At 43.4% G+C, this 27,997-nt stretch overlaps 1 protein-coding gene across 1 annotated transcript in view; it reads right to left on the reverse strand.

Moving 5' to 3' along the window:
• The window catches only part of WAC (WW domain containing adaptor with coiled-coil), a 317,083-nt gene that overhangs the window by 136,791 nt on the left and 152,295 nt on the right, over window positions 1–27,997 (reverse strand). Inside the window, exon 8 of the mRNA XM_029588633.1 lies at window positions 1,929–2,186. Within this exon, the coding sequence (XP_029444493.1) occupies window positions 1,929–2,186 (258 nt within the window). The remainder of the gene's footprint in view (window positions 1–1,928; window positions 2,187–27,997) is intronic.

Raw genomic sequence — 27,997 nt, forward strand, 5'->3', positions numbered from 1 at the left:
ACCCAAACATATCATTGTCCCTCAAATAAATTTAATATATGCAATTCACATATGGGTGTGTAAGTTACTCTAATATGGATATCTGATACATTACTGGGTATATCAACAAAGTATTTTCTTTTTTAGTAAGCTACAAGAAATTTCCATTGTCTGCAGGTCAGAGTTCTTTTAGGATCTGCAGTTTGCCAAATTAAAATTCCCAAAACAAGAAGCTCTCGTTATGAAGCACTATTAGAATTATAAAAAAAAAAAAAAAAGTTACATTTGTTTGAGCAAGAACTTTTCTGGATTCCAGTTTAAAATTACAACTTGACAGTGATTATATATTGTATTATTCTGACAAATAAAAATAAGGGAAAAGTACCCCAGGTAGTTGTGAATCAATGCTCATGGTATTATAGTCCAGAGGCCAGTTCCAAATGAGTTGTAAACCCAAAGAAGGAAAAGGAAACTGTAGAGCCAACAACTTATTCACAGGCCGATACAGTACAGTGTGCTCCAATGGAGCGCAGTGTTAGCCTGCTCTTGGACGCGCGTTTTCCCTTACCCCTTATTCAGTAGGGGGAGGAAAATGCGCGTCCAACGCGCGGCACCTAATAGCGCCCTCAACATGCAAATGCATGTTGATGGCCCTATTAGGTATGCGCGCAGGATACAGAAAGTAAAACGTGCAGCCAAGCTGCACATTTTACTTTCAGAAATTAGCGCAGATCCAAAGGTAGGCACTAATTTCTTCCGGCACCGGGAAAGTGCACAGAAAAGCAGTAAAAACTGCTTTTCTGTGCACCCTCTGACTTAATATCATGGCGATATTAAGTCAGAGGTCCCGAAGAGTAAAAAAAGTTATTAAAAAAAAAAAAATTTTGAATTCGACCCGCGGCTGTCGGGCCGAAAACCGGACACTCAATTTTGCCGGCGTCCGGTTTCCGAGCCAGTGGCTGTCAAGCGGGCTCGAGAACCGGCGTCGGCTGTCAAACCCGCTGACAGCCGCTGCTCCAGGCTAAAAGGAGGTGCTATGGATGCGCTGGTGTCCCTAGCGCTTCCTTTTCCCCGTTTCCACCGCACCACCTAATTTGAATACTGAATCGCGCGCACCGGCGAGGGGCCGGTGTGCGCGCCGGGAGAGCGGGTGCTCGTCCGCTCAACTGTGGACTTTACTGAATCGGCCTGTCAGTGATTATCTCCAGGACTTATTTTTTGAAAACCCTGTAAACCTAGATTGCTGGAATTTTCTTTGATTTTTCAAATGGGGTAGATAATATTCCATGACCTTAAAAAAAAAAAGAAGTTTGCACCAGCATTTAAGCTACTGGTAACTGTTACTTGTCTTTTAGTCTGAAGACTATCTTTAATGCTCAGTGGATTTCCTGATAGCATAAATATATTGTAAAATGAACAGCAAAGTTGCTTTGACAGTTACTTTGCAGTATAGGTAGTTTTCTCAAATGTGTGACTGATTAGGATTTTCCAAAAGACTTCCAAGATATTACATTGCAATAACAAATCTGACATGACAAATTATAATCCTAACCAAATTATAATCCTAACCAATGTATGAATTCTGACAAAAGGCTTGAAATATGGTAACGTGTTCATTAAAATCTCTGCACAGCAAACCAAATAATTTTTACCTCTATTGTCTAACAGTAAAAAATTTAAAGGTATATCTCAAATTCATACAATCATTATTTAAAAAAATCAGTGCACCATGTATAAAACAACTGCAAACATGACAGTTTGGTATCAACACACATATTAGCCAACTCATGCTCCTTGGATTGAATTTTATGTTCAAGACAAGAAGCTTCAAAGCAGAATAGTTTATCGATAAAAGATACTACTACTATTACTACAAATCAAATCTCTCCTTCATAATTACCTGAACTTGTGAATTGGCTTTGCATATTAATATTTAGATAAAACCTTACCTTCATTTATTTTGGAGATATCCACACTAGAATTATTGAATTGCAGGGTAGCTTGCAATGCAGGAAACAGCTGTCGAAGGAGAGTTGGGTCCTGAAGTAATGGAGGAACTGATGACTGTAGAACAGGTGAAACAGGGACTGTAGAGGAAGAGGAGGAGGAGGAAGAAGAGGGAGGTGCCGCAGTGGGATTCAGTCCAGAAGCAGAGGTGGAAGGAGTTGTACAAGAATGTGATACAGACTTGTCCATTGGTGCAGAATCTGAAGGGGAAAGAAAGATTGTTATTCCAGGACAGAAAAATACAAAACATTTTTAAAAACAAGTTTTATAATGCATACAAGATCGCATCATGTTTCTAATACTTAAGGATTTCTGACACATTACAGACATAAAAAAATAGAGTAATACCAGTAAAGATGAGATTTCCTCATCTTATTGCATGTTTGCCATAGGAAAAAGATTGTAATATTTGCTTTTCTACTTACACTGGTAAGAAGACTAGTATTGTGCTTAGTTGAAAGGCCACATGTTTCTAAGAATATTGAGGGGATTTAAGTATTCAGAGGAGCATTGCTAAAATTATGGAGGGTCTGCAATTCAACCTCTACTAGTAGATGGTTTCTATACTGCCAATAGTAGTTTTTTTTTTTTTACACACACTTTGGAAGGGAAGGATAATTTTTGTATTATTCTGCTTTCAAAATCCAAGCTGTAAGAGCTAAGGTTTGCTGGTTTATTTATTTTATTTAAAAACTCTTCTATGTCATCTTTAGGTTAAATCACCATCACAACGGTTTACAAAAAGGCACAAAAGGAAAAACTATAATTGGTATAGATTACAAATTATATGTGTGCCAACATAGAACGGTAACATTTTTAATAAGAAACTGTGTGTTAATTAAAGCTTATATGTCGGTTGAGAAACTGTTACGCGGTTCAAATCTAGCATTAATATGTAGTTGGAGATATTAAAGTAAAAAAACTGATTTGGTGCGTCCTTTTCTTTCAACTGTTTTCCTCCTTCTCTTTATCTTAATAAAAAGCTTGTTTAAAAATCCAGGTTTTTAGACTAGTTTTAAATAGCTTCAAATTTCTCTGCAGCCTTATTTCGAGTGGCATGGAGTTCCATAGAACAGGTCCAGCCAGTGACAGGGCTCTCTCTCCCTTACTTGAGTAAGGCGTGCTGATTTAACAGAAGGAACAGTTAGTAGAGCCTTATTAGCAGATCTCCGGTTTCTGTGTGGTACATGAACACGCAAGTGCTGTTAAGCCAGTCGGCCTTTTCATCATGGATTAGTTTATGAATTATACACAGTGCTTTGTATTGTATTCTTTATTCAATTGGTAGCCAGTGCATTGGAGAAGAAAACCACTCTCCTGTTCCACCGTCAACAACTGTGAAAATATTTGAAGACGTATAGGTGGAGTTATTGCTAATATTTGAAGTCATGGAACCATGTTTGCCATGGCCAAAATGGAGCTCTAAGGATCATTTTTCCTTGTCCTATCTTAGTTTCACAAAAGTTTTGGATATAAGAGGAAATGGTGTAAAAGCATCAAGGAGCTGATCTGTCAATTGAATTGCAAATGTCTCTCTTGCCAGATCATTTGGAGCTGCCTTTTTTGAGCAGTCTATTTATTTATTTAAAATCTTTTATGTACCGTCATTTAGTAAAGCACCATCAAAATGGTTTACATATAGGTACATATATTTAGTTTGGTTACAAATGTATTTACAAAAGTGCCATTACAATGTTGGTACATGCTTATATAAAATAATGTATAAGATATGTGGCATGGATCTAGTCCACATATATGATTAATATGGTAATCATACAAGAGTTGTGCTTAAGCTGGGGCTCTCTAACATAATTATTGAGTATAAAATAAAATAAAAATTGTGGGACCAAGCATCTAGGTAACCTTGTTCCGAGTTTTTTCATTCTCTGTTCTCATTGTGAAATGCTTTTCTGAATAGCCAGGTTTTTAAACTTTTTTTTGAAGATTTTTGGATCACTCTGTAATCTTGTCTCTAGTGGCAATGTGTTCCATAACGTTGGACCAGCCAAGGATAGTGCTCTCTAACTTGTGTTAGTTTCGCTGTTTTTACCGATGGGATTGTTAGTAGCGCTTTATTGGCTGATCTCAGATTTCTTTGGGGTACGTGTAAGCGTAGCACTGTGTTTAACCAGTCAGCTTTATCTTCATTGATTAGTTTGTGAATTATGCAAAGTGTTTTAAATTGCACTCTCTGCTCTATTGGTAACCAGTGTAGTTTGGCCAGTGTTTGAGTAATGTGGTCTCTTTTGCTCTTGCCAGTGAGTATTCTGGCGGCAGAGTTTTTTTTAGGACTTGTAGAGGTCTTATTGTTGAGTACGGTAATCCCAGAAATAGTGTGTTACAGTAGTCTGTACTTGTGAAGATAAGTGTTTGGAGGAAGTCTGATTCAACTGAGCTACAAAGATGTCTACTGTTGGCTTCTCCCAACACACACACACACAAAAAGATACTGAACTGTGTTGAGATGTAGAGACCACCTGTAAGGCTGGAAACATTGGCTTAAAGAATCCGCTAGGTTGTTGGATTTGCCTGGCAGATAAATTACCAAAAGTTGTATCCTTCTTGTAAAAGCCCACTTCCAAAGTCTTGCTGATCCCATGCTCTCTTATTTGTTTACCATATATAGTATATGGTGACTTGGTTGTCTGTCCGTATTTGCAACACTGACTGCGCTACCCATTTTTGAAAACCAGAACTTTGAATATGGCCCTCAAGCCAGCTGATTTATGTGGCACTGCACGTCCTGAATGGACCAAGTCCCTTGGGAACAAAATGTGTCAAGAAGGGATCCTCATTCTTGTAAGGATACATCTGTGTTTATAGTCCTTTGTGGATAATATGTATTTTCTGTTACAATCCCCTTGTTCGATGTAAACCGACCTGATATGGTATTTAACCATGAAGGTCGGTATAGAAAAAAATACTAAATAAATAAATAAATAAATGCTGAGGCTAGAAAATTTAACCACATCAGTGACTCAACGGAAAAGTCCACCATCAGAGGCAGCAAATAAGGGATTTGGTTATTTGTATTCAGATCAAGGACCATTCAATTCAGGAGTGAGCCTGAGCGATTACAGAAGACACCCAGAAGCAGTTTGTCATGAAACATGGGGCCATGTTGGGGAACTGGATTATTTGTTCAAGTGAAGTTAAGAACTTTGAGATTTTCTGTTTTCTGGCTCACTAAAATTTGGACATTTAGGAATTTTGACTGTTAGATGTTTTTACATTCATGGAACTTTAAAAAATATAAAAAAAATATAATATGGACCTATGATTACAGCCTACGCAGTGATAGTTTATAGGCTGTTTGTGGCGGTCTTACAAAGTTTCTTAAAAAACAGCAGGGTAGGCGATCCAGTACAGCCGTGAGGAAAAAACAAAGAAATGGATGCCACAAGATCATCTGTTATTGAGAGGAGACGAATCGCTACGAGAAACGCGCGATTGACAGATATACACTTGACCTTATTTGGACCACCATCTGAATACTGTTCTGTGACCAACAAGCCCCTGAGGCAGCCACCATTGGTGGCGAAACTCGGCCAGAGTCGGGCATGCTTATAAGAATTTTACGTCTCCTTGATTAAACTTTGAAAAGGACTATCTTGTGGCATCCATTTCTTTGTTTTTTCCCTACAAAGTTTCTTAACATTTATAGTTTTGACACATTCCATTGGGATTATTTTCATTCTTCAATGGTTATTCAATAGATCTATGAAGAGATATTAATGAAAGATTCATAGGAAGCTAGACTGAGCATGAAGTTGTTCGACACTCTAGATGAAAGATTTTAGCTCTGTCTTGAGCCTCTCTAAAAGAGGTCATGTCTACACCATCTGCGGAGGAGTAGACAGGAAATTTGTCAAGGATAGAATAGAAAATGCCAAATAAATAAATAAATAAATGTTCAAAAGCATTTAGCTGGCTAAATGAATATTTGAGCATTTATCTGGCTAAATTCTAGCTGGTTAATAAGATAACTGACTAGAATTTAGCCGGCTAATAGAGTCATTTTTCAATCTGCATTGAGGCCCTAACATGCATTAAATGGCATCTAACGCGCATTCCACGCGTGATAAATAGCACGTTGCAAGCAAGCATGTAAATTTTATTGTGAGTATGCAAACAGGAGGCGATGATGCAAATTAGGATCTCCTATCGCATTTTGTGGCAATTTAACACACAATAATGCAGGATTTAATTTGGAAATACCACCTTGGAATTATATGAATAAGTCAGAGGAGATCTGAATCTGGTCACACTATATACTGGGCCTCAAACTATTGTCCACCTTGCATTTTGTGGCATTTAGCTCCGTCCTAACGACAATCGAGGTCTTCGGGGGAATGTCCCACACCTCTTTTTCTCTCTGTCTGGGTCAGGTTATAACAGCTGTACATGACTGCATTAATCGCTACATAGCATTCCCTTGTGTCAGGCAGGACTATGGCATTGAAGCAAGGGTTTTTATGAAGTCAGCTTTCTTAATGTTCTTAGAGCTATCAACTGCACTCACATAGCCATCTTTCCATCCCATGGCAGGAAGGAGATCTACCACAACAGAACACTCTTCCACTCCATCAACGTGCAAATAGTCCGTGATGCTTGAATACATAAACTCGATGTGGTGGCCAGGTACCTGGGAGCTGCGCACGATTCCTTTCTACTTTGTCAAACAGGGCCAATCGCCTATTTTGAAGACATCCTCTACAGTGACGGTTCACTTGTAGGTAAGAGCAATATTTTTCTCTCTAGTCCCTCTCCAGCTATGTGTTTGCAGCCAATAGTACTGACACGGGAGGGGGAGGACTGTCGCGGATATGATGGCATAGCTTACATGACAACAGGCTTCTCCAGTTACGGCTACAAGCCGGTGAGAGCAAGGGCCTGGCTTTCTCTTTCCATGCTGGAGAGGCCTGCTAATTTTGTGTGCCCAAACAGTGCACTTGCCACAAAGGTTTTGGGTGTGACCAGCCACTACACACTTTCTATGGGTTCACTTTAAACAATTGCCTTTTGAAACGCTCCCATTTGGAACAGTAGATATCTCACTTGTTAAGTCTCAAACTTTTAGTGTCAATACTGCAGGGACTACCAGATCAGGTGTGCCCAGTTAGTGATAGGTCAGCCACAGTTTGTCTTCACCATCTCACAGGTAAAACAGAAACTGGGGACTGTGCATTTTGGCCCTCCAGTGATACACATCAGACAAATGTGTATCTCTGGAGGGCATACTGCAGAAAGCCAGGGACATGCACAATCAAACCACAAGGTTTATGTTTATGACATGTGTGGCAGCTGTGATGGGCTGCTTCAGTGTTAAGAGCAGAGCTAGAAACAGGTAGCGAGAACCTGATTGTGAGTGACATGCACTCATCTGTTAGGAACCCTAGGATCCAGTTTCCCATTCTGGAAAGGGCTATAGTGTTCGTATAGTGTCACAGAAAAAGGCAACATGGTCTTTGGGTTGGGAAAGAGTCTTTAAAAGTTCATGCTAAGCTACAGCTTAACTTCTACTGTCTTATACCATGCTGTGGGTTGGCAGCGAAAACAAAGTCATGGTGGTATAAGTGATGCAGCTGTTCTTTCTTTGCCACAGGAGATTCAGGATACGGCTGCAGGACCTGGCTTCTCACTCCCATTGCAATTTGTAACATGCTAGCGGAGGTACAATGAGGAGAGGTACAATGAGGCCTTATGTTCTACCTGCTGTGTCAGAATGCATCTTTGGAGTTCTCAAAAGTAGATTTCACTGTTAGGACAAAACAGGGGGGGGGGGGGGTGGGGGGGGCGGCATTAATGTATGCCCTACCCAGAGATGTGGAGATAGTGCTGCTCTGCTGTGTTTTCTATAATATTGTTGTATGCCATGGTATCCCAACATACATACTTCTAGATTTACCCAAGGATCCCTCATGTCCACCTGCACAGAGGTCACCATGCTGACTAGCAGCCAGCTTCGGCAAAACTGACATGGTTACATCACCCCTAGCCAAGCATTTCTATATCTATTCTGCCGAACAGCTTATGAAGGTGAACACTAGCTAGCTAGTGCCCATTTTACATACATGCCCATGTATCCAACTGTTTGCTAAGAGTATGCTCTCTTGAGAAGAGGCAGCATGAGCCGCTTGTGAAGCTCAACATTAAAGAGCTTCTGGTTTAGCTCTAGCTGTCTTCCTTAGGAGCATACAATAAGATCTCAGGTGTTATGGCCTAGGCCATATGGTCTGGCATGCAATAAATGTGCCTAGTTGGAATGGCCAGTGACATATTAGCATGCAAGGTTATATGGGTCCCAAACCTTTTAGTTAGTGAACCCTTAAGACAAAAACAACACAATGAAAAGACAACCAGAAAGTGCTTTTTCAAAACCTGTGACCACTTTATTACACAACAAATGCTGTCAACAGATTCAAAGCAAGTCAATGTCTTTGATTATCACATTCTGCAATAACAAAATATCAAATAGCACATGACATTGTAAATGAAATTACCAGCACATTCAGGACAATCCAAAAATGTAGTGTGGAAAACGGGTACTCAGTGTTAAGTGTCTACTTTCCTAATGTGTGCTCAGCCACCTCTCCTGGGCGCGCAATCGAATATTTAAATGAGGGGGTCGTGCTGCCAAGGAGGTGCTAGGGAGAAATGTGCGCCCTTAGCACCGCCTCAGAAGAGGTTGGCTTTCAGCGGGTTAGGAAAAGGGACACTCGTTAATTGAGCGTCCCTTTTCCTAACCTGACTGCCGGCACACTTTTTTTTTTTTTTACATTCTGTCCTTTTTGTTCCTCCAACTTAATATCACCACAATATTAAGTCAGAGGAAGTACAGAAAAGCAGTATTTTCTGCTTTTTTGGGCTGTTCAGAAATTAATGCCTGCTCTGGTAAGGTGTTAATTTCTGAGTTTAAAAATGTGCGGGTTTTTTTTTTTTGGATCGGGGGAGAATAGCTAATAGCTTCATCAACATGCATTTGCATGTGATAAGCGCTATTAGTTTTGCAGGTGGTTGGACACACCTTTTGGACGCGCTAATCCCCTTATAGAATAAGGGGTTGTGGATGTACGTCCAAAACCTGCATCCAACCACAGGTTAAACAGTGCGCTCGGCTTCAGCACACTGTATTGGATTGGTCTGCTTGAGTGTAGACCTGTACATTCATCGTTACAAATGGTATCACAACAGATACAGTATTAGCATCTTATCCTTTAGCAGTTTAGCACAATTCAATCATGATTACAGCAAAGAACATAGAAAGCAGAAGTGGCAACCCAATAGCTACAATATAGCTGTAATGGTAGCGCTGATAGCAGCACAACTATGTGATGGCAAGGAAAGGTCCATATAGTCCATGCTGACACAGTACACTCAGGGGAGACACTCTAAGGTCCAAGGCAGCAGAGTTCCAGAAGGTGGCCCATACATTCCATGTTGAAAGAGTGCACTCAAAGGGAACAGCCTAAGGGCCAAGGCAGCAGAGTTCAACAATAAGGCAGCAGGACCATGACCAAAGAGCAGAGCATGGAGGCCAAGGACCAGGAGATGACAGCAGCATGGAGGCAGGAGCCTCAAGAAATGACAGCAGCATGATGAGATGAGATGACAGCAGACAGAGGCAGCAGCCCCGGGAAATGAGACAGCAGCATGGAGGCAGCAGCACCACCATGAGATGAGATGAGACACTAGCATGGAAGCAGCATGATGAGACAGCAGCAGGACTGTGACTGGAGACCACATCAAGGAGGTTGGAGAACGGGCAGAGCATAGAGTAGGGCATTATAAGTAGGTAGCAGCCCAACACAGGCAGACAGACCATCCTCATCATCAAACCTGCACAGGATCTCTGTAGAGAGGATGGGCCCAGCAGGCTTCTTCCATCTAGCTAGCACCAGACCTGTGTAGTGTGGACAGGCCTAGTAGGCTTCTTCCATCTATCCGGCACAGGACCTCTGTAATGAGGACAAGCTCAGCAGGCTTCTTCCATCTATCCGGCACAGGAACTCTGTACAGAGGGCCAGCCATGTTTGTTTCCACTAATCTTGGAAGATAGGTAAAAATGGCACCACTACTGAGGCGTGGCTTTCCGGTTGGGGACGGCCTTCCCCTGGGTCATCTCTCTGGATGCAGACTGAGTGGCATGGAGTCCTGGGATGCATGGGAAGGCACAGGTGGAGGCTCGGGCATTCCTTGGAGAATTTTGTGTTTACACCATTGGTCAGGTTGTTGATGGATGCTGACACAGTGGTTAGAGCTTGTGTGTGGACTGCTGTCTGATTAGACAGGGCCTGGGACTGAGTGTTGACAGCCTTCCTCAAGCACACTAGCTCTGCCCGTATGAGTTGGAGTGCACACCATGCTTCCTTTCCAGGGGTCCAGCTGCTAATGCATAGAGGCCTTCCCCTGGGTGCTGGTGCAGTGATGGGTGTGGTAGGAGCTGCAGTTTGGGCCTTCAAATGTGGCATGATGGGACTGGTGGGCTGCTCCTCCTCTGTGCCTGCTGACTCCTGCTGACGACATAGCATGCTGGAAGTAGGCTGTGATAGCTCGATTGGCTCCCAGTGCAGGTGGGGCTCCTTCCATGAAGCCTAAGTTGAGGCTCACATTGAGAGCGCTTGCCGAGCCCAGGGGTGGCAGCATCTGTAGCTGTTCTTCAGGCTGCTGCTTTTCCTCCTCACCAACTTGTGTCTGTGCATCCAATTGTAAGAGGTGGGGGGAATGTATAGCTGTGCTGCTGGTCCCTGGGGCTTGACTTCTGGAACCGGCGGATTCCCATGCTAGAGCTGTGGAAACAAAGACGACGACATAAGTACCAATACAAAAAAGTACACAAGTACCATTTGGCATGAGATGTGCACTTTACATCAATGAATGTGAGCATCTTAAGCCAAATGATGTGGACATCTGTAGCAGCCTTGACATTTACAGGTGAGGTGAGCTTACTGGCTCATGTGGTATCCAACTGCTTATCCATCCCCTCGAAGACATCTGGGTCCAAGCCATTCAATGAGGCGCTCCTCCATCGGTGTCATGACGATGGAGCTAGAGGCTCCTCCTGCGGTTTGCCGCAGATATCTATTGCAACTCGCAACCTTGTGTTTAAGTTGAGCCTTGATGTCCTGGTGGGCCACCTGCTCTGCACTCCTTTTCACTCTGTTGTGCCTGGTTATGGCCTGGGTGATAGTGCGCCAGATCTGGCTCTTGGCTGCCCTCGATGTCTTGGCCACATGGTTGCTGAAATGCATGGCATACTTCGAGGACTCCTGTGATGATGCCATTGTCAACCACACTGAACTTCAAAGCCCTTAAGATGACCATGCCTTGCTGCTTGGTAGCCAGAATGGGGTGCCATTTCTGCTTCTGGAGAGGTGTCCCTTTCCTTACTCTCACTCCCATTCCCTGCTCCCCTCCTTTCCTCCCCTCTTCCTGCACCTACCCTACCAACTTCCCTCCCCTCTCTATCACTAGCCTGCCACCCTCCTCCCTCCATACTTGCCTGCCTATCCTCTTCCGCCTTCTGCCTCCTCTTACCCCTTTCCTCCTGCCTATCTCTGCTTCTGTCCCTGACCCTACTACTATTCCTCCTCCTATCATTCCTGCCCTTATCCTCCCTCTTCCCAATGCCTGTCCTCTCCTCTCCCCACACCTCTCACGCCTCATTCCTCCATGCCACCACACCTCCTCCTCCTGACACACACAGGACAAACTAACAAAAACGTTCACACAAAGACTACAAAAGAACAAGGGAAACAGAAAAAGGGACAACGCACTCAGGAAACCAAAATCTATAAGCTTCTACTCCCACTAATCCACTTCACCAACTCTCCCCTTCCCTCTTTCCAAAGCCTGACACACCCTCAAAGAGACATCTGCAGGAAATCGGTATATCTAAACAAAAAAAAAATAACACATCGCTGATAAATCAACTCATACCGCATAAAATGACGTGCTGACGCTTTGTGCGACTTGAAAATTGCCTATGTGATGTGGTAGATAGGAAATTAGCCTAACCACACCAATTTTTTTTTTTTTTTTAAATCATGGTTGCTATTTCTGCTATATTTATAGCAATTTGATGATTCTAGGCCTAAGTTAGGGGCATTTCAGGGGTGTAACTGGAAGGAGTTGAGTAAGCCAGTTAACTCCAATATTCAGAGTTAGCCGATTATTTAGCTGGCTAAATCTGGTCAAGGTAAAGAGCTGTCCTAAAATTAGGTGGCTAGAGTTAGCTGGCTAACTAATAGCGGGATATGTTCAGTAGTGCGGTTTCACTACTGACTATACCTCCAAAGTTAGCTAGATAAGTTTATCCTGCTAATTTTGCTAGCTGGACTGTCTCTGAATATGGACCTCTGTGTGTACAAGCTACATCCACATGTTTTGTGCAATTGGCATTCTGTTGTTCATGACAGACTGATTTTAGTTGAAGATACTTGAAAGGACTATCTGCTCTGAATTTATTATTTTATTTTTTATGGCACACATTACTGCTGCTAGGACCAATTTACTCCACCCCCAAGATCCTGGTGTGAAGAAGTGTCTTGATATCTTCTGTGCCAATATGAGTAAATATATTCAGTGGAATACTTCAGGTCCATCTGCACCAAGCCCTTTGTGCCAATATGCACTGACATCTTTGGCACTGACGAGGTTTCTGCATGGTGCTTTTTAGATGTCAATGATGCTGAGATCTCTTTATTTTTAGTTGCTGAAATGGGACGATGAAGACTTGTCATAGTGACTGATGGACTCTGATCATTTAGATTTCTATTCTGGTCAATCTAAGCCCTTTCTCGCTCTTCTGGAGATGAGAGATGTTACTTTAAATTTAAGCTCTCTGAAGGAGAAAGGTCTCAGACATTTTGCTACAATCAGCACAATTTGCTGTATTGTGGTCCTGGTCAAGACAATGCAAACAGGTGATATAAATCCGAACTGGCACCATTATGTCAACACTTTTTACTTAAATGGGTGTTCTTACAGATCTGAAACTCTTAGTCAACATTTTCTTAAAGAGAGAAGGATCTGGAGAGGGTTGGCAAGCTGCTGGCACTAACTTTCAAAAAGGAGATAGAGCAGCTTTTAAACTAGAACAAGGGGGAAAGCAGACAGTCGCTCAGCAGTGCATGGTTCAGAGAAATGTATCCTTGAAGGATACTAATGAAACAGGAGAGTTAGGGCATCCCAACAGAGAGGATCCATTAAAAGCAAACATAGTCCATATACCTATATGTAAAAACTCACCGAAGCTAATGATTTCTGAATTATCCCAAACAACTGAAAAGCAGGTTGTTAATACAAACAAAAAACACACTTTGAAATGTCTGTATGCCAATGCCAGAAGCCTAAGAAGTAAGATGGGATAGTTAGAGTGTATAGCAGCAAATGAGATTGACATAATTGGCATCACAGAGACTTGGTGGAAGGAGGATAACCAATGGAATAGTGCTATATCAGGGTACAAATTATATCGCAATGATAGGGAGGGATCAACTTGGGAAAAACAAATAGTTTTTTTTTGTGGGAGGGAGGGGAGCTTGCACAAAGAAAACAGTGAAGGGGAGCTTGCACAAAGAAAACAGTGAAGAAAATGAATGTGAATAAAAGCCACTAACAAAAAAATTGTAGCAGCTCTAGCAAGTGTTGAGAAAGACATTTTGCTACAGCAAAAGGAAAATGACTGAAGCGGCTCAAGTTAATTTCTGAACATGCTCAGACTTTTTTCTTTGTTTCTTCTGTGCTCTGAGAGAGTATGCTCTGGATCAGCACAGCGCAGTGACATCTCCCACTCGTATGGCTGGATTAGTCCTCTTGGTCCACGAAAAATCATTTTAAAATCAATCTTTAAAAAGGACTTTGGAGCGATTTGGGAAATTACAGACCAGTGAGTGACATCGGTGCTAAGAAAAATTGATTCTTTAAAGGTATAATTAAGCATGAGGATCAATATATTATATCTAGATTTTCAGAAGGCATGTCATAAATTACCTCATGAGAGGCTCCTCAACAAATCAAAATCATGGGATAGAAGGCAATATCTTATTGTGGTAACTGGTTAAAAGATAAAAAACAGTAGGAGCAAATGGCCAAATTTCACAATGGAGAGAAGTGAATAGTGGTCTGTTCCAGGGAATGTACTGGGGTAGTGAACATTAATTTATCATCTGGAAAAGGGAATAAATGAGGTGAACAAATCTGCAGATCACAAAAAAATTATTCAAAGTAATTAAAACACGGATACACTGGGAAACTGAAGGACAAACCTGCAAGCCTGGAAAACTGGGCATGTAAATGGCATACAAAATTTAATGTGGACAACGTGCAAAGTGATGCATATGGGGAAAAATAATCCTAACTATATGTATATAATGCTGGGTAACATTAGGAGTAACGATTCAGGAAAGGTATCTTTGAGTCATTGTGGACAATACACAGACAGTGACAGCAAACAAAGTTATGTATTATTCAAAAGGAATATCATTAATACCGCTATACAAAACCATGATGCAACCTCATCTTGAAGGACTTTTTTACTTCCAGAGTATCTCAAGACAACTGGGCTTCTAACTGTGGCTAAATCTTAACACAATGGTTCCCAACCTGGGGTCCATGGATCCACCAGGAGTCTGTGAGACCATCCCAGAGGGTTCTCCAGAAAGGATGCAACAAAATTTAGCTACGGAGAAAATGAGCAAGTTGTCGCTATCTATGATTAGTTAAGCTGCTGCCACAGGCCAGGAGAGTGAGAGTGGGGCCTATTAAGGCCTCAAAAACGTCACCTCACATTGCTGCAGACCAGGAGGAGGAGGGACAGACAGGGGCCATTCGCACCCATTAGAAGCCTCAAACTGCATTGCTGAATGTTTAGTGGAGGTTGAGAAGAAAGGGAATGATTGTAAAACCCACTGCTGTACTTCATGAGGATGTGGAGAAGAGGAACCGATTGCCGCTGTCAGAACCCTCTGCAGCCTCTACTGCACACTAAGGAAAACTGGGTTATCACAGCAGAGAGAAACATTTCTTACTACTGTTACATGCTCTTCCACTGGTATAAAAGAGTGAGAGGAGAGCTGCACCAAAAAAGTGAACAGAATGGTACAAAGGAAGAAAGGAGGAAATGGGATTGGGGTTGACAGTATGAGGGGTAAGAGAGAGGAGAAGGAATGAGACAGTAATGAAGGAAGAAAGAGTTGCTTACATGTAACAGGTATTCTCTGAGGACAGCAGGATGTAAGTCTTCACACTTGGGTGACATCATCAGATGGAGCCCCAATACGGAAAGCTTATTTCAAAGTTTCTAGAACTTTGGACTAGGCACACTGAGCATGCCACGTGGGGTCCCCTCTCCAGTCTTGTATCATAGAATTATAATTAAAATAAGAAATAGGAGAAACCCAACTCCATGGGGTGGTGGGTGGGTTTCGTGAGTTACAGGTAACTGCTTTTTCCGAGGACAAGCAGGATGGTAGTGCTCACATATGGGTGATTCCCTAGCTACAGGCTGCTCCCCAACACAAACGGGGACCAACAGACATCTAACTAGGTGCCAATGGGGGAGAAACAGCCTGAACTCAAACAATGGGCCCTAGGCTGCGAGAGTTGGGTTCTATACTTCAAACAGGTTCTGAAGGACAGAATGGCTGAACCAACTGTCGTGTCAGTCCATACTATCCAGACAACAGTACATGTGACTATGTGGAGAGAACTCCATGTTGCAGCTTTGCAGATCTCCTCCATTGGAACTGCTCACAAGTGAGCCACCGACGCTGCCATGGCTCTGACAGAATGAGCCTTGACATGACCCCAAGATAGTCCTGCTTGAGCATAACAGAAGGAGATGCAATCTGACAGCCAACCTATTTCTATCAAAAGAAATAAGAACATAAGAACATAAGAAAATGCCATACTGGGTCAGACCAAGGGTCCATCAAGCCCAGCATCCTGTTTCCAACAGTGGCCAATCCAGGCCATAAGAACCTGGCAAGTACCCAAAAACTAAGTCTATTCCATGTAACCATTGCTAATGGCAGTGGCTATTCTCTAAGTGAACTTAATAGCAGGTAATGGACTTCTCCTCCAAGAAATTATCCAATCCTTTTTTAAACACAGCTATACTAACTGCACGAACCACATTCTCTGGCAACAAATTCCAGAGTTTAATTGTGCGTTGAGTAAAAAAGAACTTTCTCCGATTAGTTTTAAATGTGCCCCATGCTAACTTCATGGAGTGTCCCCTAGTCCTTCCACTATCCGAAAGAGTAAATAACCGATTCACATCTACCCGTTCTAGACCTCTCATGATTTTAAACACCTCTATCATATCCCCCCTCAGTCGTCTCTTCTCCAAGCTGAAAATTCCTAACCTCTTTAGTCTTTCCTCATAGGGGAGTTGTTCCATTCCCCTTATCATTTTGGTAGCCCTTCTCTGTACCTTCTCCATCGCAATTATATCTTTTTTGAGATGCGGCGACCAGAATTGTACACAGTATTCAAGGTGCGGTCTCACCATGGAGCGATACAGAGGCATTATGACATTTTCCGTTTTATTCATCATTCCTTTTCTAATAATTCCCAACATTCTGTTTGCTTTTTTGACTGCCGCAGCACACTGAACTGACGATTTCAATGTGTTATCCACTATGACACCTAGATCTCTTTCTTGGGTTGTAGCACCTAATATGGAACCCAACATCGTGTAATTATAGCATGGGTTATTTTTCCCTATATGCATCACCTTGCACTTATCCACATTAAATTTCATCTGCCATTTGGATGCCCAATTTTCCAGTCTCACAAGGTCTTCCTGCAATTTATCACAATCTGCTTGTGATTTAACTACTCTGCACAATTTTGTGTCATCTGCAAATTTGATTATCTCACTCGTCGTATTTCTTTCCAGATCATTTATAAATATATTGAACAGTAAGGGTCCCAATACAGATCCCTGAGGCACTCCACTGTCCACTCCCTTCCACTGAGAAAATTGCCCATTTAATCCTACTCTCTGTTTCCTGTCTTTTAGCCAGTTTGCAATCCACGAAAGGACATCGCCACCTATCCCATGACTTTTTACTTTTTCTAGAAGCCTCTCATGAGGATCTTTGTCAAACGCCTTCTGAAAATCCAAGTATACTATATCTACCGGTTCACCTTTATCCACATGTTTATTAACTCCTTCAAAAAAGTGAAGCAGATTTGTGAGGCAAGACTTGCCCTGGGTAAAGCCATGCTGACTTTGTTCCATTAAACCATGTCTTTCTATATGTTCTGTGATTTTGATGTTTAGAACACTTTCCACTATTTTTCCTGGCACTGAAGTCAGGCTAACCGGTCTGTAGTTTCCCGGATCGCCCCTGGAGCCCTTTTTAAATATTGGGGTTACATTTGCTATCCTCCAGTCTTCAGGTACAATGGATGATTTTAATGATAAGTTACAAATTTTTACTAATAGGTCTGAAATTTCATTTTTTAGTTCTTTCAGAACTCTGGGGTGTTTACCATCCGGTCCAGGTGATTTACTACTCTTCAGTTTGTCAATCAGGCCTACCACATCTTCTAGGTTCACCGTGATTTGATTCAGTCCATCTGAATCATTACCCATGAAAACCTTCTCCATTACGGGTACCTCCCCAACATCCTCTTCAGTAAACACCGAAGCAAAGAAATCATTTAATCTTTCCGCGATGGCCTTATCTTCTCTAAGTGCCCCTTTAACCCCTCGATCATCTAACGGTCCAACTGACTCCCTCACAGGCTTTCTGCTTCGGATATATTTTAAAAAGTTTTTACTGTGAGTTTTTGCCTCTACAGCCAACTTCTTTTCAAATTCTCTCTTAGCCTGTCTTATCAATGTCTTACATTTAACTTGCCAATGTTTATGCTTTATCCTATTTTCTGCTGTTGGATCCTTCTTCCAATTTTTGAATGAAGATCTTTTGGCTAAAATAGCTTCTTTCACCTCCCCTTTTAACCATGCCGGTAATCGTTTTGCCTTCTTTCCACCTTTCTTAATGTGTGGAATACATCTGGACTGTGCTTCTAGAATGGTATTTTTTAACAATGACCATGCCTCTTGGACATTTTTTACTTTTGTAGCTGCTCCTTTCAGTTTTTTTCTAACAATTTTTCTCATTTTATCAAAGTTTCCCTTTTGAAAGTTTAGCACGAGTTGGGTGGACTGTCTATGGGTGGACTGTCTATGGGCTTCTCTCCGCCCCAGGAAGAAGGCTACGGCTCGCTTGCAGTCCAAACTGTGCAGTGCTCATTTGCTTTGGTGTGAATGGGGCCTGGGAAAGAAAGTTGGCAGGATGAAATGGTTAAGATGGAAGTCCATTACCATCTTAGGCAGGAATTTAGGGTGCATATATAAGACCACCCTGTGATGATGAAACAGTGTAAGGTGGATAAGTCACTAAAGCCTGGAGCTTGCTGACCGCCACCAGATCAGGTACTTCAGGTCAAAGGAGCTTTCATCTGCTGAGCTAAACCATATTGAGGTCTCAAGACAGTGGGAGTCTTTCATTTGAAGTAGGCCTGGAATGAATCGCACAACTGTGGGCCATACAGAGATGGACGTACAGTCTAAACTTTGGTGGTATGTGGCAATTGCACTGAAATGAACTAACTTAGTTGGTTTTTAAACCAGCCTCCGATAGGTGTAGAAGGTAATCAAGCATTATTTATGTGGGGCAGGATAACTGATCTAGGGCCTTCTGCTCACATCACACAGAAAACCTCCTCCACTTCAGTCTGTAGGACTTTCTAGTGGAAGGCTTTCTAGAAGCCACCAGGACCTGAGACATATCCTCCGAAACTGCAAGTGGCCACAGTATTAGCCTCTCAACATCCAGGCTGTGAGAGCAACAGGGCCTGGAGATTGGGATGTCCCAGCCTGCCTTCATCTTGACTGATGAGATATGTGGAAGCTCCCAGACTGATTGGTTGCCGGATGGACAATTCCTGTAAGAGTGGAAACCAGACCTGTCTCGGCCAATAAGGGGCTATGAGGATCAGAGTTCTCCTGTCATCATGAAGCTTCAAGAGAGTCTTTGCTACTAAGAGAATCAGAGGACACGCTTACAGAAGATCCTTGCCCCATTGATGGGCAAAATTGTCCAAGGCTAGTTTGCCGTCTGACCTTTACAGGGAGCAGAACAGAGGCATCTTCCAGTTGCAAGGAGACGTGAAAAGATCTGATTCACTATTCCCTGGTCCAAGGACCACTCATGGAGTCTCAAGGCTAGACTCTCCTTGGACTAATGCCTTTCTCAGAATATACCAACCCACGCGGCAATTAAGGTCATCACAGCGTGGTTTATTGGATGTACCTTCTGTCCGTCATGCCCATCCCGTGTCCACACGAGAAACTGCTTTTTCTGTAGCTGCTCCTTCGACCTGGAACACCTTACCTTACGAGGTCCAAATGTAAGAAAACCAAAAGAAATCTAGTTTCTCTTTAAAAAGCTTCCTCCTTCAATGTTCCTAGAACGAGTTCAGAATATTTGATGCTGGTAATATTTTGATCTGCCATATTTTGATGTTTTTGGCACATGACATGGTCTGTTTGAATATTATATAGTTTTATGTATGTTTTATTGTAAATCGCTTAGGCCAAAAAACTTTTGTGTTGAGTGACCAATAAATTTTAATAAATGAAATGAAATGACTCAGCCTGTCCGCTACCACGTACTTCCATCCCAGCCAAGTACATGGTCCTGAGCACCATCTTGTGGAACAAGGCCCACAACAAATCTGGAATGCTTCCTAATACAGGAGGTAGAATCACATGCCTCCGTGCTTGACGACATACCACATGGCTACCTGGTTGTCAGTCTGGATCAGCACAACTTTGTTGGACAGTCGATCTCTGAAAGCCCACAGCATGTACCTGATCACTCGAAGCTCCAGGAAGTTGATTTACAAGAGCGTTCCTAAGTGGACCAGAGACCCTAGGTGCTGAGCCCATGTACATGAGGTACACACCTTAGAGTTGACACATTAGTGGTAAAGTCAATTTGAGTAGGAAAATCTCAAACGAGCCCTCCCCCCATTCCAGCTTTAAAGTACCCATCACCAGGACAATGAGCTCTGGAGAGAGAGGGTGACTCAGATGCAGTCCTGGAGGTTCTGAGTGGCCTGGCACCACTGCACCCTCAGGGTACATTGGGCTCTGCACAAATGTAAGCATGCCATGGGAGTGACATGGATGGTTGTGCCATATGGCCTAACAGCCTCAACATAAGCCAAGATGCCACCTGCTGGCTCTGTTGAATCTCTGCTGAGAGGGACGTTAATGTGACAGCCTCTGGTAAGGGAGGAAAGCCTTGGCCTGAGCTGTGTCTAGCAGGGCTCCTTTGAAGTCTAATTGAAGTGATGGTCTGAGTTGTGACTTTGGGTAGTTGAGAATGAACCCTAGTGACTCCAACACCTGGATGGTTAAGCGCATGGACCGGATGGCTTCTGCCCAAGAGGTACTCTTGACAATCGTCCAGATAAGAGAAAACATGCACTCTTAGCCTGGGGAGGTATGCTGCCACCAGTCCCCTTGTTGTAAAAAGTGGGTTCACGGTGCTCAGGGAAACCGAACTTTTTTTTTTTTTTTTTTTAGAAACTTGTTCAAGGCCCTCAGGTCTAGGATGGGATGGATTCCTCCTGTTCTCTTTGGAATCAGGAAGTAACGGGAGTAGAATCCCTACCCTCTTTGTCCTGGTGGTACAGGCTTGACCGCCCTGGCTATTAAGATAGAGAAGAGCTCCGCTAGTAGTACCTCCTGATGCGCTACCAGCCCTCAAATTGGGCATGGAAGGCAGTTTGATGGGACACCCAATAGATTCAATTGGTACCCCTGACAGATGATGGAAAGAACTGACTGGTCTGTAAAGAACTGCAGCTTGCCCCCGACCGAAGGGTCCACCATCCCGGGTTCGGGTGACTGGCCTACGCTCCCTACAATCCAGTCAAAACTCCATCCCTGGAGTTGACTGAGGAGCCTCCTGGGGCTTGGGGACTCTCTGATGCCCGGGACGGCCATGGCAGCCCTGATGGGCTGGACAGGAGAGAGAGGGTGGAAGACAGTACTTCCTTTGGCGAAAGAAAAACATCTTAGGTCCCTGTTTCGCTGGCCCTTTAGATGAGGAATATGAGTGGAGTGCTGGTGGAGGGTTTCATGGTGAACCCAAAGTTGGGCCACAGCATTCCTCACCCTATCTCTGAAGAGATTCTCCCCAGTACACGGCACGTCAGAGAGTCTTTCCTGTAACTCTGGTTGGAGATCCGAGGCCCATAGCCATGCCATTCTGTGGGCGCTGATTTCTGCTGCAGACACTCTCGATGAAGTCTCTAAATCATCACAAGTAGCTCGGCCTTCGTGCTTTCCACAATCCAGGCCCTTATGCACTAGCAACATGAGGGTGTTCTGCTGCTGTTGAGGCAGCTTTTTGGCCACCTCCTACACCTGCTTCCAGGATGCCCTGCGAGAACTGGCTCATGTAGAGCTGGTAGGCAGCAATGCGGTCAATGAGCATGGCGCCTTGAAACACCTTCCTCCCAATAGCATTCACTGCTCTATGATCTTCCTCCAGAGGTGCTGAGGTATGAGTCCAAGAGCACTTGGAATTCTTGAGGGTGGATTTGACCACCACCAATTGGTGGGGCAGCTGACGCTTATCAAATCTGGCAGCCTTCTGGATGAGGTAGATCCCGACCACCTTAATAAAGGGAGACACTGAGTGGGTGCTCTGAAAATGTTCTCCGCAATATTCTGTTATTCAACTACTAAGAAAAATATGTTGATTGTTCACAAAACCCTACTGTTCCCAACTACTATGTTAACTCCATTTGATTGTAAGATAATTGCATATGTTGGATGATAATTGCAGATTTGTAAACCGTTATGATGGCTCTACCGAATAACGGTATATAAAACCCTACAAATAAATACATAAATAAATAAATGCTCAGCAGCATCTACTTAAGGATCTCATGCACTGGACCTGCCACCATCTCCTTGAGGATCTCAAGCATTTTGTGACTGGCATCCCCTTCATTAACAAATGAAATGAGATGGCATCCACCATCACCCTCACAAACCCTGTGAAGTCCTCAGGCGACTTCTTTCGCTCCTCTGGAGAAGGGTCTGATGGGAGACCCTCTGAGCAAGACTCCAAAGCTTCATCCCCCCCAGGGGGTCATAGGGTTCCTCATCCTCACTAAGCAAAAGGGGATGGGTCCCTAGATGCTCAGCCTTTATACAGAGGTACAGGTACCCAGAAAACTGGATGGGGGCAGCAAGCTGCTGCTGTCTTCCGGTCTCTGTGGAGCTTCCTCCCTTGGAAGAACCGGCAACACCCACTGTTTCGGTAGTGGAAGCCTCAATGCCCTGCCAGCACAGATGCTGTCCCGGGAACCAAAGCTAGTTGGGACGGTAATGGACAGATGAGCATGTTGAGCTTCCCCAGAAGTGGTACCGGGTCTGGTGCCGTCGGTGCTACAAGACCGAAGCCCTGCAGCGCCCATTCCACTGCTAGCTGGACTTGGCACGCAGGTCCTCTTCAAATGTTGCCATTGACAGGGAGGAAGGAATGGTGGACAGATCCTCTTTGGACCCACGAGATGGATCAATGATTGGCATCAGGACCAGTGAAGACCGTAATGGACCACCGACACCAATGGAGGACTGGCACTCTTCTCCATGGGGTCACTTCGGGGGCAATGCAGCATGAGACAGTGCGTCCCCATGCCCAGCACCATGTATCGATGGGTACTGGTGCAGATGCTTCTTCGGCTTTCTTCGATGCTTGGCCCAGTCCTTCGGCTGATGACGAGGAACCAGACATCCTCAACCTGGAGGAGATTGATGGCGGTCGGTCTCAGGAGCCTCTATCCACTAACAGCACAGATGGAACCAACTGTCCCGTTGCAGTCGATGGCTCGGTGCAGCTCCTTAGTCCTTTTCAATGCTGATGGCTTGGACTTCAACCCAAAGAGCTGCTCCATCTTATCGAGTTGAAGCAGACATCCCCCTTAGGGTCATCAGGGTAAACAGCAACCCTGAATGTCATGCAATGCCCCCAGGAAGAGAAGACATCTCTTGCAAAAACAGGATGTGGCCATGTCAGATGAAACAAAATGGATATGAATCAAAAACGATGGTGGCGGGGTGTCGATGGCTGGCAGGCATCGATGTCAAGGGGAATAGAATGCAAAAGGAACCTTACCAGAATCGCCAAAACCCCTTACTACGGGCAGGCACAGAAAGGGACCCAGCCACTGAAAAGGATGGAAACGCCGCAAAAACCACAAGGAAGAAAAGTTCTCCACAAGGCCAAAAAAAAGGCCAAAGTGAGCTCACTCACACTGCGAGGCTTTCAGCTCTGCAGAAAGAGACTGGGGAGGGATCCTGCGTGGATGTATGGTATAGGATATGCTGGGCATGCTTAGTGTGCCTAGTCAAAGTTCTAGAAACTTTTGACATAAGTTTTCCACACATTGGGGCTCCATCTGATGATGTTACTCATGTGATAACTACCATCCTGCTTGTTCTTGGAGAAAAGGAAGATAAAGATGGGTACAGGAATCTGTTTGACCTGGTTAAGGGGAGTGAGAGTGGATGACAGCTTATCAGAGAAAGAGAGGATCCCCAAGAATCATGCTGGACCAGAGGTAGCGAGAATGAGGGTTAGAGTACAACCATGATCCAAGAGAGAAGAAAGGAAAGATGACTGCCAGGGATCATGGAGGAGAGAGGACGAGACAATAGCCGGGTTTGGATACGACAATCCCAAAAATTATTTAGGGAGACATACAGACATGAAGCCTTCTTCCCTTTGAGAAGCAGAATTGTTTTGCTTTTTCTAAAATCTAAATTATTTTAGGACTATCATTTTCTGTATGTGTTTATAAGAATCATAAAAGAAAATAAAGTATAAAAGAAAAGCAGGCTAAAAGGGGGTCAGTTTTCAAGAAGGGTAAGTTTTTAAACTTATGTAGATCCTTGAGCAGACTGGGCAGTCTGAAGTTCTGCCACTGCTGCTTCCTTCAGTCTCTGGATCTTCGCAGCCCTCTGCCTATGTGCTCTCGGGGACATTCGGCTACAGTCCCTTTAGTTGGCCTGGTCGTGATGCGGCCCTAGGCAGACATAGCAGAGGGTATGTCCATCCGTTTTTGACATAATTATGCCACAGCGGCAAGCTTTGAAGCCAGAGGATCTTGGCATCTTCACTGCTTGTCTGAATCCCATGAGGAGTTAACCAGAAGGTTGCACTGAGAGATACAGAGATCCGCGTGCTGCCTGCACAGGGAAAGAACAAGACTGAGGCAAGCTGGGAACCAGGCACACAGAGCTCAACTCTGTGTGCTCTATGGAGCTCCGCCACCTAAAGGACCAGAGTGACATCCCCCAGTTGTCATGGCTAATTCAACCTGCTTATCTGCGGGGGTGGGGTGGGAGGTAGAAATCAGCCTTTTACCTTCACTTAAATTCCCCACACCTTATTGAGAGTTTGATCATTCCCTTGTACGCCACTACCAGATATATAGTGAATACACTAATACTTTGAAAGGACCCTAATCAGACACATTCCTACTCACATAGTAACCTAAACCTTAACCAGGAACTGAACAAATTTGAGATAAAGGCAGCAGTCCAGCAGCAAGAGGGGGGCCCCCCAGCCTTTTGCATCGACTGTCACATGTATGATTTTTTTACCCACCAATGAGAAGTTGTACGTGTGCATCCGATGCAAAGAGCTCCTGTCTCTCAGATAACGAGTCCGATCTCTGGAGGCTAGAGTGGCAGACCTGGAGGAGCTGAGGCAGACAGAGGTATATAGATGAGACCTTCAGGGACATAGTAGCCAAGTCCCAACTTCAGACTGGCAGCCCTGGTGCTGCTTTCGAGGAAGGTGGTCTCATGATCAGAGAGCATCGACCTGGTGCAGCAGGAAAGGATCCTGTAGCAATGATCTGCTCTCCAGGTGGTGCATTGTCCTCTTACACCGAGGATGTGTCTCCCAGGGCTAATGCCCAGGAGGGAAGGGTTAGATCGATCATCATAGTTGGTGATTCGATTATTAGGAATCGAGACAGCTGGGTGGCTGGTGAGTGTGAGGATCGCCTGGTAACATGCCTAACTGGAGCGAAGGTGGCAGACTTCACGCATAATCTAGATAGGATTTTAGACAGTGCTGGGCTGTTGCAGTACATGTGGGCACCAACGACATAGGAAAATGTGGAAGGGAGGTTCTGGAAGCCAAATTTAGGCTCTTAGGTAGAAAGCTGAAAACCAGAACCTCCAGGATAGCTTTCTCTGAAATGCTCCCTGTTCCACATGCATGGATGAGACGATGGTGCAAGGAAGAGGGATTCAGTTTTGTAAGGAACTGGGGAACCTTTTGGGGAAGGGGGGAGTGTTCTGAAGGGATGGGCTCCACCTTAACCAGGGTGGAACCAGGCTGCTGGTGCTTTTAAAAGAGATAGAGCAGCTTTTAAACTAGAACAAAGGGGAAAGAAGACAGTCCCTCAGCAGCTCATGGTTCGGAGGGATTTACATTCAAAGCTTACTAATGACACATTAGAATTAGGCCATCCCAACAGAGAGGTTCCAATAATAAGACATAAGAAAAGTAGTCCAAGTACCTGTAATTAAAAACTCATCCAATTTATCCCTATCAATTAAAAAGCAGAATGAAAATTTAAACAAAACACACACTTTGAAATGTTTGTACGCTAACGCCAGAAGTCTAAGAAGTAAGATGGGAGAATTAGAATGTATAGTAGTGAATGATGACAGGCTTAATTGGCATCTCAGAGACATGGTGGAAGGAGGATTACCAATGGGACAGTGCTATACCAGGGTATACATTATATCACAATGACAGAGAGGAGCATCTGGGAGGACGGGTGGTGCTTTATATCTGGGATGGCATAGAGTCCAACAGGATAAAGATCCTGCATGAGACTAAATGCACAATTGAATCTTTATGGATAGAAATCCCTTGTGTACTGGGAAAAGTATAGTGATAGGAGTATACTACCATCCACCTGGCCAAGATGGTGAGACAGACAGTGAAATGCTAAGAGAAATTAGGGAAGCTAACCAAATTGGTAGTGCAGTACTAATGAGAGATTTCAATTACTCCAATACTGACTGGGTAAAGGTAGCATCAGGACATGCTAGAGAGAAAGTTCCTGGATGGAATAAATGACAGTTTTATGGAGCAGTTGGTTCAGGAACCAAGGAGAGAGGGAGCAATTTTAGATCTAATTCTCAGTGGAGCACAGTATTTGGTGAGAGAGTTAACGATGGTGGGGCCGCTTGGCAATAGTGATCATATGATCAAATGTGAATTAATGACTGGAAGGGGGACAGTAATAAAATCCACAGCTCTAGTGCTAAACGTTCAAAAGGGAAACTTTGATAAAATGAGAAAAATAGTTAAAAAAAAACCTGAAAGGTGCAGCTACAAAGGTAAAAAGTGTGCAGAAGGCGTGGACATTTTAAAAAAATATCATCCTAGAAGCACAGTCCAGATGTATTCCACACATTAAGAAAAGTGGAAGGAAGGCAAAACAATTACCGGCATGGTTAAAAGGGGAGGTGAAAAAGGCTATTTTAGCCAAAAGGTCTTCATTCAAAAATTGGAAGAAGGGTCCAACAGAAGAAAATAGGGTAAAGCATAAGTGTTGGCAAGTTAAATGTAAGACATTGATAAGACAGGCTAAAAGGGTTTAAAAAGAAGTAGAGGCAAAAGCTTATAGTAAAAACTTTAAAAAAATATATTTGAAGCAGAAAGCCTGTGAGGGAGTTATTTGGATAGTTAGATGATCGAGGGGTTAAAGGGGCACTTAGAGAAGATAAGGCCATCGCGGGAAGATTAAACGATTTCTTTGCTTTGGTGTTTACTGAAGAGGATGTTGGGAGATACCCGTTCAGGAGGTTTTCATTGGTAATGTTTCGGATGGACTGAACCAAATCACGGTGAACCTAGACGATGTGGTAGGCCTGAATGACAGACTAGGGAATAATAAATCACCTGGACCGAATGGTATACAACCCAGGGTTCTAAAGGAACTAAAAAATGAAATTTCAGATCTATTATTTAAAATCTGTAACCTATCATTACAATCATCCATTGTATCTGAAGACTGGAAGGTGACTAATGTAACTCCAATATTTAAAAAAGGGCTCCAGGGGAGATCCAGGAAACTACAGACCAGTTAGCCTGACTTCAGTGCCAGGAAAAAATAGTGGAAAGTTTTCTAAAGATCAAAATCACAGAACATATAGAGACATGCTTTAATGGAACAAAGTCAGCATGGCTTTACCCAAGGCAAGTCTTGCCTCACAAATCTGCTTCATGTTTTTTTTTTTTGAAGAGGTTAATAAACATGTAGAAAAAAGGTGAATCGGTAGATGTAGTGTATTTGGATTTTCAGAAGGCATTTAACAAAGTTTCTCATGAGAGGCTTCTAAGAAAAGTAAAAAGATATGATAGAGGTCTTTAAGATCATGAGAAGTCTTGAACGAGTAGATGTGACTCATTTACCCTTTCGAATAATAGAAGGACTAGGGGGTATTCCATGAAGTTAGCAAGTAGCACATTTAAGACTAATCGGAGAAAATTCTTTTTCACTCAACGCACAATAAAGCTCTGGAATTTGTTGCCAGAGGATGTGGTTAGTGCAGTTAGTGTAGCTGGGTTCAAAAAAGGTTTGGATAAGTTCTTGGAGGAGAAGTCCATTAATGGCTATTAATCAATTTTACTTAGGGAATAGCCACTGCTATTAATTGCATCAGTAGCATGGGATCTTCTTAGTGTTTGGGTAATTGCCAGGTTCTTGTGGCCTGGTTTTGGCCTCTGTTGTAAACAGGATGCTGGGCTTGATGGACCCTTGGTCTGACCCAGCATGGCAATTTCTTATGTTCTTATGGGATAGGTGGAGATGTCCTTTCATGGATTACAAACTGATTAAAAGACAGGAAACAGAGTAGGATTAAATGGACAAT

Source organism: Rhinatrema bivittatum, chromosome 2, assembly GCF_901001135.1.
Source record: "Rhinatrema bivittatum chromosome 2, aRhiBiv1.1, whole genome shotgun sequence".
In the NCBI taxonomy this organism is placed as follows: domain Eukaryota; kingdom Metazoa; phylum Chordata; class Amphibia; order Gymnophiona; family Rhinatrematidae; genus Rhinatrema; species Rhinatrema bivittatum.